General features: G+C 37.1%; 3 protein-coding genes across 5 annotated transcripts; all 3 read left to right on the top strand.

Moving 5' to 3' along the window:
* The first annotated feature begins 366 nt into the window (after positions 1–366).
* apbb3 (amyloid beta precursor protein binding family B member 3) lies at positions 367–10,100 on the top strand. 3 transcript variants are annotated; one of them, XM_087807754.1, is made up of 12 exons: positions 367–676; positions 2,838–3,001; positions 3,530–3,588; positions 3,648–3,696; positions 4,016–4,165; positions 4,229–4,356; positions 6,362–6,476; positions 6,554–6,635; positions 6,709–6,792; positions 7,473–7,588; positions 7,652–7,831; positions 8,263–10,100. In XM_087807754.1, the coding sequence occupies exons 1-12, from the start codon at positions 628–630 to the stop codon at positions 8,509–8,511; spliced, it is 1,425 nt and encodes a 474-aa protein (XP_087663880.1). In that variant the 5' UTR covers positions 367–627; the 3' UTR covers positions 8,512–10,100. The 3 variants fall into 3 exon arrangements, with proteins under 3 accessions (XP_087663880.1, XP_087663879.1, XP_087663878.1); XM_087807753.1 differs by having other exon boundaries at positions 3,533–3,588; positions 7,473–7,831; XM_087807752.1 differs by having other exon boundaries at positions 7,473–7,831.
* Positions 10,101–11,257: 1,157 nt separating this feature from the next.
* Positions 11,258–14,021, top strand: LOC148066170 (cysteine-rich transmembrane module-containing protein 1-like). The gene is made up of 5 exons (XM_087807918.1): positions 11,258–11,358; positions 12,550–12,622; positions 12,905–12,942; positions 13,029–13,212; positions 13,836–14,021. The coding sequence occupies exons 2-5, from the start codon at positions 12,550–12,552 to the stop codon at positions 13,973–13,975; spliced, it is 435 nt and encodes a 144-aa protein (XP_087664044.1). The 5' UTR covers positions 11,258–11,358; the 3' UTR covers positions 13,976–14,021.
* A 798-nt stretch (positions 14,022–14,819) lies between these two features.
* Positions 14,820–15,191, top strand: LOC148066169 (histone H2B.2-like). The gene has a single exon (XM_087807137.1). It carries the CDS (start codon positions 14,820–14,822, stop codon positions 15,189–15,191), a length of 372 nt encoding a protein of 123 aa, XP_087663263.1.
* Positions 15,192–16,057: the final 866 nt, after the last annotated feature.

Below are 16,057 nucleotides of genomic sequence, written 5' to 3'. Positions count from 1 at the left end.
CTGTTAACATTTAATATGCGAATTTGTAAACCCCTTTTAATAGTACAAAACAAAAAAGTTAGACCTGCAACAATTATTTTAATAAGAATATTGATATCAATTAGAAACAAGAGAATATAACACGTTATTTTGTATATGAAAAGTCTGATGAAAATATGAAAATAATACTGATCAGGATTGAATGTCGTTAACAAAGGGGGTCGTGGGGACATTGCGGACGTTCTCGCAGACAGACATGCGCTTGAACACCTTTACTTGCACATTGAAGGGCGAGCGTCAGATCGTCAGCAGGGCAGGGAGTTATGACGTCAGTGGTAAGTCGAAAGGGGGTGGGGAGGCGGGGAGGGATGCTGCCTCCGTTCCAGGAGAGGAGGAGAGAAGAGTAGGAGGAAAATAGCATCCTTTCGTGCACAGAGAGGAGATAAAGCGGACGGTGGGACGAAAAGGAAGTGAAGAGGAGGACTGATGGTCCCATTACAGCGACAGACAGGACATCTGGAGACAGAAGGCGGGATAGATAGAGGGGTTAGACTTTCTCACCTGGGCCTTTAAGAAGACAGTGTGTGTATGTGTGTTTTTAGTGTGTGATCAGCTGTTTGGAAATAACACATATTGCAGGGTGGAGCTATGATGGGCAAAGATTACATGCTAGCCATCATCATTGTCAACTATGACGGTAAGAAAACACTTTTAAAGCTTGATCGGTTCAGTCGTCACCCTCAAACTGTTCCTACTTTCACAGTTTCCACTGTACAGTATACTTGTATAACTTGTTGTGGTATTACTTTCCATCAATGTGTTGATGATCTAAACCAAACTTCAGGATAGATTAGTCTTATGTTTGCTGACACGCTCTGATGAAAGAGCGAGAGGAGGAGATCTGGACGTTTGAATAAAAGTCTGACCCTATTCCAGGATGTTGGTCATTTGTAGCTGGACGCTGCACATGACCTGGTTTTTAAATAAGGTCAAACAACGCACTCATGGATGGACACAGAGAAATTGCAGTGGGATGAAGGTCATTGGATAGAGAGGGGTCATGAAATCCACCTTCAGACAGTAGACATCAGTAGTAGGATATTTATCAATTGAACCCTGAATCATGATTAACAGATTGAATTGTACAAATACTTTATAAACATGTAAATATTTCTTCTAATAGCCGAGGTTTGGGTTGCCATGTACATAACATTTCCAGACAAACTGAATACCTTTGAAAACTCGGATAATAATTCTATAATGATAATTTATCATATTTTATTTTATTTATTTTCCTCAAATATCCCAGCTACCTTGGAAAGATGATGTGAGGCAGGCTTGAAAGAGAACCAGTCTCTCACAGAACACACACAAATACACCCAAAGACAAGCATGTTTTCAGTCTGACTGAAACAGTCAGCAATACTATGCTGGCCCATAATCTTAACATACATGTTTTACATTTCAACTGTCTCAAAAACTGTGGAAATAATTCAATATATTGTTCACAATTTCCATTATAACCTGTAACTGCTTAATTATTTTAAATGTATTTATATATTTCAATTTATGTCAATCTTATCTTGTACTTTACGTCAGTTTACAGTACATTTGTAAGTTTATATAATTGTACACCTTCAATCATACACAATTCTACTTCAACTACATTTAATTTATATTTATATTGATATTTATAAGAAAAATATGCAAACTCTTTATGTAAGTAAGCTTTATTAGAATGTATTCATTTAAAAAAAAAAAATTGTAATAAAGAAAGAAATAAACAGTTATATGTACCAGAGAACTTGATGATCCGCTATAGTCTGACCCAGGGAGTGACAGTTGAAGCATATAACCACTATTTATGGTGGAATTGACAACACACTGTACCAACTGCAAGTTGCAGGATGTGTTTTGGCAGGAAGAAAACGAGTAGAGATTGGTTTTCAATACTCAGTACCATGATGACCTTAATAATACTGGCGGAATACAAACTGTTACAATGACAATGTGTAAAGTACAATTGTATTTGTGAGGTGCTTGATTCACAAAAAGTTTATTTAAGCACAGCTTTTACTCTATGATAGTATGCTCTATTCATCCCTAGAAAAGAAGAGTGTTTCAACAAACAAAAGCGCTGTCGCTCTTGTCATTTACAATACAATAAATTAGAACTATTGCAATTAGATCTGATGCCAACCAGGGGTATAGTTCAATACCGTTTCAGGTTCAACTTAGTTTGGTTCAGTTTATATGGCGGTCACCTATTGAAATAGTACCCTTAAGAAACACGATACTGTAACATTAAATGGTAATAACTATGATTGAGAAAATCTCCTAAAAGCTCATTGTTTGTTACCATCATGCTAATCTTTTGTTCTGAACTGTGATGAAGAAGTGACGGCCAACAGACAAAATTGATTATAAAAATGAAACCCCACAGCTGATGAGTTTTTCTTCTGGCCCTGCTGATTGAGCTTTTCCGATCTCACAGGCTTCATTCATTATTCAGATCCTCTTCAGTTTCAATGCAGTCTTCCCATCAGGACTGTAGCTGACATCATGTAGATCCAATAACGATTCAAAGAGTATTTTTCTAGTCGTAATAAAATCAGGATTTATGGTTAATAAAAGTATCACAACCAAGAAGGAACTATGTCACCTTTCTTTGGATATTGCGCACCATGCTTTTGCTGAGAACATTTTCACGTGTCCGCCCAGACTGGTGTCACCTTGGCCGTAAATGTCGAGTCAGAGAACATCGATTGATGAAACCGTAATCCGATCGTCACCTCTTTTCTTAAAATCAATATTAATTTATTTTTATCAGCGATGACTCTGATATGATGACTCTGCAGACAACATCTGGACAGACCAGAACTTGCTTATGGACCCCGATCTTCCCACTGGGTGGAGAACCATCAAAGACTCCACCGGAACCTACTACTGGCATGTTCCTACCGGAGCCACCCAATGGCAGCATCCTAAACTTGGCGCGGCACAACTGCAGCTCGAGGCAAAGGTGCAAGGATCTTCTGTATTGATCTGTTGTGTTGAAGAAAAAAAGTGTAACCATTCACAACCATTCTCCACATGAAGAGAAGCCAGTTCAGAATTTCTCCTGGTTGCTTCTCTTTGTAGGTGTTGCAGGGATGTCCAACTGGGCATTGACTATGGGTAATACCCCATAAATGTTGGAGAAAGTATGTCTCCCATGCTCATGGGAAGAAAATCAGATGAAAGTTGATGAAGTGTTTCCAGTCTAAGGGAGTAGAGTTCAAGGATGTCCTGATTTGTTTTTTGTCTGACAAGCAATAGTGCATTTTAGTTTTACTTTGAATTTAAAATGTAGATTTTGAATGACCCATGATGTACCCTCAGTATTCACCCGAATGTGAATGTGGGGTCCAGATGTTTTTCTTTTTCTGTTGCCTCGAGTGAGAACTGTGAAGCTTCAAGTCATCATCTAGAGGTTAAAACTTAAATATTGGGGCCATCCGGAGATAAAACTATACTGCGGGTGAACTGTTACCTCACAATATTTCTTCAGCAGGAAGAAGTTGGTGATCAAACTCCAGTCAAGCAACTTGACAGCACTCCACAGGAAAGGTAATAAAAACAATGCATGCGTTTTATCCGTGCATTTCAAATAATTTCCCTTCTAATAGGACTTCCTGGAATGAGGAATTTCTCAGCAGCCAAGATCGTGATTCCAAGGTATGAATGATAATGATTCTGCAGCGATCATAAATTCCTTTTGATTTCTTGTTCAGCATTCAGAGCTTAATCTTTTTTGACGTACAAAATAAATGCTGATACTTGGGAGAATGTAGCACGCTATAGTTTTAAACGTCTAGTCAGAGCAGCCTGTCTTCTGCTCCAGAGTATTAATCTACTCTAATCTCTCCTTTTTCCGAGTCCACCTCTCTATACCAGTTTTATGCAGCATTAATCTCATTTAATCTGTTTTAATCTTTCACTGTGTCCTGTTTTTTTTTTCTTTGTCACCCACGAACCCTCCTCTGTCTGTCTCCAGTGCTTTGCAGTCCGCTCTCTGGGGTGGTTGCAAGTAGAGGAGGAGGATCTGTCGCCAGGTCGCAGCAGTCTTGCCGTCAGTAACGTCATCCAGCAGTTGTCTCACAGCAACAGCCCTGAGCAGAGAGACAGGCTGGGAGCGTGGGGGGAGGTGAGACATCTGCCACACGCCGGGTTTTATTTCCTGCTTCTTTAACTTTCTTGTCTGCTTTAGGGTCGTGAGATGATGATGGTTTTGAAGAAAGACACTTTGTCACTCTTGGACCCGTTAGACCACACCCCTCTCCACTCTCAGCCAATCATTAACATCCGGGTTTGGGGCGTTGGTTGCAATAATGGCAGGTGAGCCCCCTCTGATTCTGTCCCCAAGACTCCTTGGGACCCAAAAATAATGAATAAAAAACTGTAACTTAGTCACATGAACTAAAAAAAAAAAAAAAAAATTGTAGTTGAGTTATAGTGTAGTTGAGTTTCAACTCTACCCTTAAGTGCTTTTCCATACAAAAAGCATCTTTATATATCTGATCTTTTCTCTGCCATTTTCCAAAAAAGTGCTTCGTTAAAGGGCAACTAATGTGAAAACCCAACTCTCCTGACTCACTTACATGTTTCAAACGTTGAAGTCTTCTTCTCCAAGATGCAGTAAGTCACTCATCATGACCATGTTTTGAAGTTATTTCTTCACAAAGTTCTCCCCTGTTTAAAATTTTGGAGAATAAGAGCTTATGAGAGCGGAGTCAATTATGATGTAATAATGGCTTCACTCCTCCTCCAGCCAGCTGTTATCATGCCTGCTTTGTATATATAACGAGTCCCTTGGAGGTGGAGACTTCCACGATAGATGAAACGCAGTGACAAGCCTTGGTGTTTGATCAATCACAACGGAGTGGGCGTGGTTATGATAAAAAAGCTTTAATCTCCAAAAAAGTGGGCAGGGCTGGAGTACATTTTCTAATGTAACTATTTAAAAGAAAGTTTCTACAAACAGATACATACTGATGAGTTCAACAGAGGTCCTATATTAATCCAAGAAAAACTTAAAGTGACATACCAGTTTAACACAGGCCTTCTGGGGTGTCGACAAAAAAAATTAAAAAAAAATCAATGCAGTAAAGCAGGCCGGTATGTGTCATTGCTATAACGCTGCACAGTCGACATGAAAAAACATTATAAGTAGTACATATAAATAACAACAACACAAAAATATAGATGAAAATAATACCTATATTGGTAGATGTCATTGTGGACCTATTACTTCACGTCAAGGGACAGCGTTAACTTCTGTTGAGCTACTCAACTGTTTTATTTGCAGTACAACCAAGAGCATGTTGTCTCTGTTCATACTTTTCTGTTCATTATAATTAAAGAATAGACCTAGATTTGCTTTTTCGTTGCTTAATAGCTGTTGAAGAACATGCACTACTCTGGAGTCCACCTTTACTGCTGTTTCAAATCCATTGTCCAACCCCTGTTTTCCAAAAGTTGGATTTCCAAAGACTGAAAATGTTCGTTGCTTAACTTTGTTCCATCTTGTTCTCATCACGAGGGCTTTTTTTCACACGCTGGCCAAATGTGCACGGCTCGATGTTTTTGCATGACCAAGATTTTTATACAAACGCACGTTTGCACTAATGCTTGCACTTTCTGTGTTTTCCAACGCAACCTCACTGCTCTGCTTTCACAGAGACAGGTAATCACTCTCCCCTTACCTCCCCATTATAACACAATAGTACGACCTCATTGGCTTCCAGAAATACATATGCAGTGGTATTTGTTTTAGGGCCTTCGGATCACCTTGACCCTGAGATAACAGGGTCAAGATGTTCTAACAATGGGATTAAGAAAAAATGAACTGTCAATCAAATGAAGTACAATCATTGTTTCTAATTATATTTATTTAACTTAGATATTCTTAATATAAATGCTATTATATTTTAAATTATTTTGTTTACAGTAGATAAATGCATTTAATTATTACATATTTTGAGTTATAAAAAAAATGTATTGAATATTAACTATGGAATTAAATACATGACATTTTAAAACCAAATATTTCCTTTACAATTACACAGTTACACAAACTGGGGAATAAAAAACGAAATCAATGCAAGATAGAATTAAACCCTAAAATAACTTAATTGAATTATATATTTATATGTATAAATCACTTTGAGGGATTATCTTTAGAAATTAAATAGTAATGAAAAGAAGGATTTTAAAGATAGCTTTGATACTTTTTATGCCAATGAAAGTTTTTTTCTGAAGAATAGGTTAAAATAAAAAAGTTTTGTTTATAAAATGTCAACACTGACTCAACCTCGATCTATTGACCATCACTTCTGTTTAGGGACTTTGCTTTCGTGGCGGGTGATAAAGACAGCTGCATGTTGAAGTGTCATGTGTTCCGCTGTGACGCTCCAGCCAAGACCATCGCCTCTGCGCTGCACGGAATGTGCTCCAAGGTCTAATTCCTGATTTGTTTTAAGTAAATAAAGTCTTTCTTCATTTTCCATAACCAAGAAAAATATGTTTTCAACAGATGATGTCAGATAAGTCACTGGTAAGGCCTTCCCGCTCTCTCACCATGGAAAGTATCTCACCCGAAGACCTTCCAAGACAAGGTGACTCTCTTGCTTTTTTGACAATCTCGCACTCCATGATTCACTCTTGAAAACAATTTCTGTTTTGTTCTAGTTGAATTTCTGGAAGCAGTGCGGAAGAAGGTCCAGAAGTTTGAGGTGCAATACATCGGAAACTTGCCGGTGTCCAGAGCCATGGGTGAGACAGAGCTGAATTGAAACTTAAAATGGACCCTTTTCCAAGGCAACAAGTTCAATACGTTTATTTGAGCACGATACAATAGAAACTAAATTTGTGTGTGTGTACTGAGGGCAAAGTATTCTTTTGTTCAGCCACTAAATAGAGAATGAAAATGTATATTTTATGTTGTTAGGATTTGAAAAGTTTCCTGGATTTTGATTAAAGCAGCAGTTTTGGGTACCTTAATATTTTTTTACTAAAATAACTTGTGATGACACAACAACTTAAAACTAGTTGAATGACTTGAGGTGTTATGTGTGATTTTTATTTTCACTGTAAAATTTCTTGGGGATGGTGTGAACATGCTACATATCGCGCTGGTTTACCGAATTACGGTAAAAAAAACAAATTTAAAGTTATTTTATATACAAAGCCGTCGTAACGCATATCAAATTTCATTATCCACAATCTGATTCATTACCTCATTGATATCCATCCTTCATTCAGACAATGGAAGTCTGGAAACAGGAAAATTCGTCCAACTGCTACAAACCGGGACATGGCAACTTTTGCAACGTTTAGTGCATTGACGTTGCTCGACTAAAAATCGCACAGCGCTGCTTTAAATTAAATACAAAATTGAAGTGTTAAACCAAGACGCACCACTAAAACCGATGTTTTCGTGTGACCCTCTGCAGGGATGGAGGTGTTGAACAGAGCCATTGAAAGCATCATGAACTCAACAGACAAAGACGACTGGGAGCCGGCCGTCATCCACGTGACTGATAAGGTCTTGTCTCTGTGGAAGGGTGAGGTAAGGTCCTATATGACAGATTTCCATATCCTAACCAGCAATGACCCTAACTACTGTTTTAAGGATGGCGACGAGCCGCTTTGGGAGTCTCAGGTGCGCTTCCTTACCTTCCTGGGGGTGGGCCATGACAACCACACGTTTGCCGTGATCGTGGACAGTGGCACCCAACGTTTTGAATGTCACGTGTTTTGGTGCGAACCGGACGCTGGATTCCTCTCAGAGGCGGTTCAAGCTGCATGTATGGTAGGAAACTATCTTGTTGAATTACTTTGCTAGACTCTTAAGATGTCAGGAAACGTTTGTAATGGAGTGTAACTATGTAAATGCTTATCTACAAATGTTTCGGTTCAAGATAAAGACACAAACTAATGCAGATTTGTGATAATTCAAAAAATATTTCAAAATTGAATTGAAGCTTATTTTTAATGAAAGAATATGAAAGACTTATGAAAGAATTGGTCATGGATGCTGCTTTACAGGGAGACTCAACATTTTATATCAAAGAATTGTTATTTTTAGCACTATGTGCTATTAGAAATGAAGGAAATACCAACAAATTAAATATATAGATAGTCCAGCATGGCCAATAACACCAGGTATCAAAAAGTGATCCTGATTTATTCAGCCACATCCTGGTTAAAACTGATTGATTTATGTTTTTCCTCATGTCTCAGGTTCAGTATCAGAAGTGCTTGGTCGCCCAGACTCCTCCTCCAAGGTCCAAGTTGTGGCACGAGTCCTCGTCAAAGATCAAAAGGGCAAACTCCATGGACGCCGCTGCCTTTCCACCTCTAACATCTCAGTACCAGGGCAGCAGTGGTGCGACCGTGATGCCAAGGATATCCAAAGGGAACAACACCAGCGTTAGGAAGGGCATGTTGGCTTTCTTTGAAACTTTCCGCAAGCAGACCACAACTTCCTAATGATGGTGGCAGGGCCATCAGTCTGTGTCTGGGTTGAACAATGTTGGTGAGTCTCTGATGGCCCAACCTGCAACTTCACCTCATCAGCAATGCACAAGACAAGACAACCTCAAATCTAGAGTGACACTTATCTGTCAGGTTGGTCACGATGAGATTTTTCATTGTTACCTGAAAAAAACCTAAATACCTGTCTGGGGGTCAATGGAATAAGCCCTACAGTATAATAAAGACGACGCACTTGCCCCACCCAGTGGCTGTAGAACACACAACAACCAGAATGTATCCTGATGAAATCAAGGTTGATATAAACTAATGTTATGAAGTCTTGTAGGTATAAAATGCTTTAGGAGCTGCATGTCATGCAACTGAAATGCTGCGTTTGAGTTTTTAGAGATAAGCGGATACAATATACTTTCTTTAAGTAATTATTTATTTTTTAAATTCCAATGATTTACTTTATCATGTTCTGAGATGTACTATAACAATGAATAATTGTCTTGCATAATCCGATATATTCTGTAGCCTACATTTATTTTTGGTGGCAGATGCTGTCTGGCTCAGCTCTCGCCCTTCATGCTTCGACGCTTCCATATCTATCATATCATGTAAATCAAAGAAACCTACTATCTTTCTGATGTTTAGATTTGTTTCCTAGTTTTTGTCCTTTCCACTGATTATGTAGTCCTCTATTAGAAGTAACCAAAGATGTCGTAAGGTCCTCGTGTTTAAGTACATAGTTGGGAAAATAAAAAATAACTAAAGAAATCAGGCCATCCCTCAGAATTTCTAAATAAATTAAGAAGTTGAACATAGAAAGCTGAAATAAACCAGGAAAATGTTGAAAACATTGTCGCTACATTAAATGTGATTTATCAAAAAGCACAAAAAAGTTTTTGTCTTTTAAAGTAACAATCAAAATATGCATGGCTGTGTGTATTTGTATCAACGAATATAGAAATTGCCACATTTATGCAGAATGTAGTCAACTTAAAATGGAATAATGTTGTTCCAAACACCCCCAATGGACAAAATTTAGTAAGAGGTCCAGATTTGTTTGAAATAGCTCACACAATAATTAGGAATCATACGCAAATTGTGGTTAAGCAGGTGGTGTGAAATTCCATACAACATTTCTGTGGCATTTAAGTCCCTACGAAAAAAATAATACGTTATTTGTAATCAATTTCATAAAAATGCTGTTTTTTATTCATAAGGAGCCCTTGTAAATCTGAAAGGAGACTTAACGTAAACATTTCAGGATATATTCTCCAAATCATTTTGTTCTACATGTACCGTTCATTCTTTTAAAAAATGACATGTGTTTTAATCAATAAGAAGAATGAAATCAAATTTCACTATCACTAGATTTTCTTTTACAAAACATTTACTCTTTCAATATATGAAGCCTGAAATTGTATTGCTTGTGAAAAAAAAAGAAGTTCAGAACTAAAATAAATGAAGATTCGTTATTTAAAATCAATTATAAAATGACGGTATAATGAGCTTGGAGATGTATTTTGAATGCCAATTCGATGTTCTACATAAGTCAGCACTTCCTGTAGTTTTATATTGATTCCAATATCGAATATCAGCAGAAATAAAGATGTCATGTACAAACTAACCTAATAAAAAATGTTTTGTCTGTTTGAAAGTTTGATGATTATTTAAAAAAACAGAAAAGTGGCAGCAAGTGGTCACTGACACGATGGTTCAGAAACACAGTCAGAAGAGACGACGACGAAGATGTTAAACATCTCTGCTTGAAGTTTATCTTATTTTGATGCAAAACATTTTAAGTTCAAACACGCCTGGAGAACTGTACTTTATTTGGCTTTTCACATCCTTTTCCATTCAAATTAGCATCAAATTTAAAACAAAGTAAAAAAAGCCAGCATAAATAACACCATAAATGTATGTGTGAATGTATCTACTGATTTAATAAAGTATCTATCTATCTCCAAATGAGCAGAATATAGTTATATATTAGGACAACATCGTTCACAAGTAAAATGACCAATTATGACCAATTAAATTGAAAAAATACATGGCATAATTATTAATAACGAATAAAAAGATCTAAACTGTCACATTTAACACAGTTAATGTTAACATGACACAAACAATGATCAAATGTAACCATCATTCAGTTACACTAATACAAATATAAAACTACATGAACAAAGTAGGAAAGACATGTTTTACTCAGGGTAATAGAAAAGTATCAAAAAAGCATCAGACATTTCAACTGTTCTTAATTCACATTTATAACATTTGTGTTATCTCAGGGTCAAGGTGACCCGTTGACCCTGACCCTTGACCCTGAGATAACAGAAGGGATACCGTAAACAAACACATTTGTTTTCGGGCCAACGGGTCACCTTGACCCAGAGGCCTAAGAAGGTTAATCTCTAAATACTTTTTGTTTGATGACAGTTGACCAGTGATTCAAGTGTTAAATTATACTGGGGTTTGTGGAAGATGAATACAAAACAAAAGATGTGTATGATTTCTTTGGGTTTCTTTGTCGGTAGAACAAATGTCGGTGAAAACAAAACACCCTATGTAGATCTAAAAGTAAAACTGGTTTGTGTTCAAATGCTGCAGGCCAAATATTTATCTTAAACTATTTATATTCAGCAGAAGACAAGCAGAAAGAAAGTAGGAAGGACTTACAGAGGAGGGAAGGGTGAAAGGGAGGAAGTGAAGGAGGAAGGTCCAGAGGATTTGGAAGGTCACAGTTGCACCCATCTTTATGGAAGAAGACCGTCTGCGCTGAGTTGATACTACTGAGCAAAACAACACAAAGAATAGTGAATATTCATCTCTGTCATTCAATTGAGAAGCGAGGTAAGTCACTCTTTCCACTCTATTATTCAGATGACGTGATAAAACAAACATCTACACCTTAAAATACAGATAATTTTAAAAATGCATCAAACTCTGATTTTTAAGATCATTCTGTGGCGTTTATTTAGCAATGTCATTTTTTTCCCCACACATTTTGTTCATGAATGATAAATCAACAGATTTTTTTCTGGATCTCGGGGTCAAAACAAACACTGTGTCCACGAGAGGCACGAGATGAGTCAACAATGCAACTCTCAGTGGCTGTCCACGTCTGTGCCGGGGTAACCATGGAAACATGCATATAGGATTAGTGCTGGAATGTCAGGACACAGATGGATCATCTGATTTGGAAAACTGAGTGATTATTGTTCGGTAAAGATGATTAACAGACTTGCTGATCAGCAAATTGTTTCACTTAATATTCTGTTGCCAGGTTGACTTTAATGACGCACAAAACAATTCGCTTTATTTGGATTGTGTCATGTCAGTTGATATATATATATCCAGCCAGACTTTGTAAGTTGTAAGTGTATTTAATGTTAGTTGAAATGAATGTAGAACTTATTAAAGTAAAAAAATGACTTACATATAGTATCATGATTAAGACATCAGAGGCGGGAGAAGAAGAGCAGAGGTAAGAGACAAAAAAAGAGATAACAGAAAATGAAACATAATCCAGAAAATATATATTTTTAAATTACTTATAATGGAGAAGACTGTGTAAAGCGACAGTTAATAAGAACTACAAAAACTCTTATTACAAAAAGATAAAAAAATGACTAGAGATCAAATTAAAATTATGTGTTATTAATTGAAGCTCATTTCTAAGCCGAACCATCAATTCCACATGAATTTCGACCAACTAAAACATTTTGTAGAGACTGAATGCATGATTTAAAATTGAATTCAATGTTAAATTCGAGCTTTCCAAAACCAGGATCAGTTCCTTTTAGTTTCATATGAATATTGTGATCCACAATAGTAATTAAGTAGTAGTAGTAGTTGTAACAGTTAGTAATAATGTTCATAAAATGATATTAGTGTGAAATAAAATAAGGAAAGTAAATACATATAAGTGAATGAATCTGCTACCAATGACAGACTGATTTTTACTCAAAACTAATTTGAATGTTTTTCAGCTCACAACTTATAATGTGTTCACAATTTTTGACCCCTAATCTATTCCTTCAGATGAGTGGAGATCAACCACCTCCATATGGTCCTCCTCAGCCCGGCGGACCTTCTGCACCAGGCTTCACTTCAGGTTTGTTTGAATTGACAGATAAAAGTTGCACTATGAGATTTCCTGCTTCGACTTGGCTTGTTTTGGTTGCATGAGACGACAAACATTTCAATCACTACTTTCATTTAAATTACAGGCTGTTACACATTATTACTATTACTTATTAATCATTTAATCCCTTTTCTATTATACCACTAAATGTTATTCAAGTAATTTCACATACAATACAATATTTTAAATAAATAAAAACTAGTAAAGAAATATAAATATTTATGTATTTAACACTGCCTTGTGTCTTCACAGTTTTTAACTCTGCTGCATTTCCTGGATCACCTTATCAGGTATTCTCCACTCGACAAGTGACCTGATATGTTGTCGCTCTTTTATGGAGCATGGAATAATCAAAGCTTTCTTCCCCCCCCCACAGAGTTATCCCACTCAGACATTCCCCGGTGGAGGACAACCCCCCTCAGTGTACCACGTGCAGCCCTCCACTGCTTCAGGTCCATTTATGAACCAGCAAGGGTACCAGGGTTACCAGACTGAGCCCCAAGGCGCGTCTTACCCGTGGGAAGACATAAAGCCATACGGAGAGCAACCCAAACACACAGGTTTGCCGAACATGCAATATCTCTCTGACTAAACATTAGAAATGATACAATCATGTACACTTATATCACAAATCATCATCGTTTGTACTAATCCATTAAATACAAATTTATGTTAAAGATGATCAATATCAATCATTAATATGATTTGATCAAGATCCTAAAACAAATATATTTATTTTTTTAAACTTCAAAATAAATAAATAAACAACGTCCCCAACTTTTTTCACACAACCGACCAGTTTTATGTCGGCACAATATTCACGGACCGACCTTCAGGTATAAAGAGATAATATAATTTGTGTTTCATTCATTTTCAAGAGTTTACAGGTTCCTTTTTCTTTTTTTTAAAAAATAAACTTGACTTAAACGAGCGGACATGTCAAGAACCACAAGCTAAATTTACTTTGGAGAAAATACCATCTTTTTTGTCAAAACAATACACGTTTCAGACAGAAATGATGAATAATACAAGTTGTTATTCTTTCTGTGCGTCCCGGTAAAAAATGCCTTACGGACTTGTACCGGTTTCCGGACCAGAGCTTTAGAAGAAACATTCATCGTCAATGAAAATATATATAGCATTGTTCAGAATGACATGAAGTGTAACCATTTTATTTTTTCAGTGTTTCTTCTGGATAAGAACCGTGGTGGCTCCGGCATGGGAGGAGGTACCCCCGGAGCGATGAAGTCATGCATCTCGGCTTGTTCCGCTGCTCTGTGCTGTTGTTGCTTGTGGGATTTGTTGACCAAACATTTCTGTTGATATCTCAATCCCCCCAAATTGTTCTGCTTCTGGGATAATCTGTTTTAACATGATTTAATAAATATAAAATGTATGCATTAATCTATCCTTCATGTTAATATATTCCTCCGCTGTGTTATTGTCAGCTATTTCTGTTTTGCAAATAAAAAAACAATTGTTACAACGTTGCCATCCATCGACTCACACATTCATTCTGCGGTTAGTCATTTAAAAAATATCTCTGAAAAATTCCAAATAATGAATTGCTTCATAAGACAACTAATGTGTTGATTTAAGTGTGTCTTAAATACACGTTGGTCCTCTATTGTACTCAAGATTATAATTTTAAACATTGAGCATAACTGCAATATTATTTCTGTTTCTCCACTGAGGCTGCAAATCACTCTTTCTGAAAGATGATCAGAATGAAACAATTGTATCCATAATTACCCGATACATTCTGAAAATATAAAGTAAACTAACGATCAAACAACGTGTTATCAAAATATATATCTTAATATTAAATATAAAAACGATGGTTCCCCTGCATTTACTGTAAATGTGACTTATTCTCATTGGCCGGAGGTTTACATGTATAATAACGAAAGCAGGTAAATCGTCATTTATGTATTTACAAACTTGTTTTTTCATTAAATATAAATTATTATTCATTCATGACAAAACGAATGTGCACCGTTAAGACAACGCATGAACTATCATCAACCGTCATTGAAAATCAAATCAGCCCGCCACTTTTTAAATCAGCCAATCAGAAGAAGGGAACCACACACTCGCCTCAGCAGCGGCAGGCTATAAGAATGTCCGCCGAGCTGACAGGAGATATTCGGTATCGACCATTGTCAACATGCCTGAACCAAAACCCGCGCCCAAGAAGGGCTCCAAAAAAGCCGTCACCAAGACCGCCGCTAAGAGCGGCAAGAAGAGGAGGAAGTCCAGGAAGGAGAGCTACGCCATCTACGTGTACAAGGTGCTGAAGCAGGTCCACCCCGACACCGGCATCTCCTCCAAGGCCATGGGCATCATGAACTCGTTCGTCAACGACATCTTCGAGCGCATCGCTGGAGAAGCCTCTCGTCTCGCTCACTACAACAAACGCTCCACCATCTCTTCCCGGGAGATCCAGACCGCTGTGCGTCTGCTCCTCCCCGGTGAACTGGCCAAGCACGCCGTGTCTGAAGGCACCAAGGCTGTTACCAAGTACACCAGCTCCAAGTAAACCTCTTTCAAACAACCCAACGGCTCTTTTCAGAGCCACCACTACCTCTGTTGAGCTTGTCATGCAATCATTCTTATTTGATAATCAATCACATTTACAAAGACAATGAAACTAGTGTCTAAATATCCGAGTGACATTTATTTTCTTCACTACTTAAACGAGTAGTGAGTGTAATGTGTAAATAACTTGAGATGGCAATAATTTTGATTGGTGGTTCTTCTACACATTGTTCTGAAGTGACAGCAAAAATATTCCACGACTGTATTTTTCTATTGAGCAACACTGTTAGAAATTAACAGAAACACAAATCGTGTAGCGAGTAGATATTCTGTAAATGCATAAAGTATTAAAAGTGGCATTTAACGAAGACCGTTCTCTTTTCCATTTCAAGTTTTACTTAATGACCAGCAGAAAACTATATAACACTTTATATAAAGGATATTAGGAGTTTTGAACAAATAAAACGATTCATTTATTTTAACTCATTACATTCGCAATATCACAACTGTTTTTAAAACTCACCAAAACCAAATACTTTTTAAACTTGCACTGTAACGCTTGTTTTTTTTTTGTTTTTTTTTTAACGTTTTATAATTCAATTTAAACTTATCTTTGAAACATCTATTTTACTTTTGTATTTTTCTAATCTGTTTGTATGGTGTTCTGACAGGTGCCTTTTTGAATAAAATGAATTGTTATATTTTCAATTGTGGAAAAATAAAAAACGAACAACTTTTTTCTACACTAGGAAGGACAAAACAGGGCGGTTGCTTACATTGGCTCCACCCCCGAATAGACATGGTTTCATTCGCGTCCGCGTAGTCTAGATATAGACTAAGGTCACTGTCGAATGGACATTAGTTTCG

Source organism: Callionymus lyra, chromosome 14 (genome assembly GCF_982586985.1).
Source record: "Callionymus lyra chromosome 14, fCalLyr1.hap1.1, whole genome shotgun sequence".
In the NCBI taxonomy this organism is placed as follows: domain Eukaryota; kingdom Metazoa; phylum Chordata; class Actinopteri; order Syngnathiformes; family Callionymidae; genus Callionymus; species Callionymus lyra.
This window is presented reverse-complemented; position numbering and strand designations above follow the sequence as displayed.

Coding starts and splice junctions, on each gene's coding strand:
- apbb3 (XM_087807752.1), top strand. CDS start 628: ATGATGGGCAAAGATTACATGCTAGCCATCATCATTGTCAACTATGAC. Junction 4,166..4,228: donor GGCTGGGAGCGTGGGGGGAG/GTGAGACATCTG, acceptor TGTCTGCTTTAG/GGTCGTGAGATGATGATGGT. Junction 4,357..6,361: donor GTTGGTTGCAATAATGGCAG/GTGAGCCCCCTC, acceptor ACTTCTGTTTAG/GGACTTTGCTTTCGTGGCGG.
- LOC148066170 (XM_087807918.1), top strand. CDS start 12,550: ATGAGTGGAGATCAACCACCTCCATATGGTCCTCCTCAGCCCGGCGGA. Junction 12,623..12,904: donor TGCACCAGGCTTCACTTCAG/GTTTGTTTGAAT, acceptor GTGTCTTCACAG/TTTTTAACTCTGCTGCATTT. Junction 12,943..13,028: donor TTCCTGGATCACCTTATCAG/GTATTCTCCACT, acceptor CCCCCCCCACAG/AGTTATCCCACTCAGACATT.
- LOC148066169 (XM_087807137.1), top strand. CDS start 14,820: ATGCCTGAACCAAAACCCGCGCCCAAGAAGGGCTCCAAAAAAGCCGTC.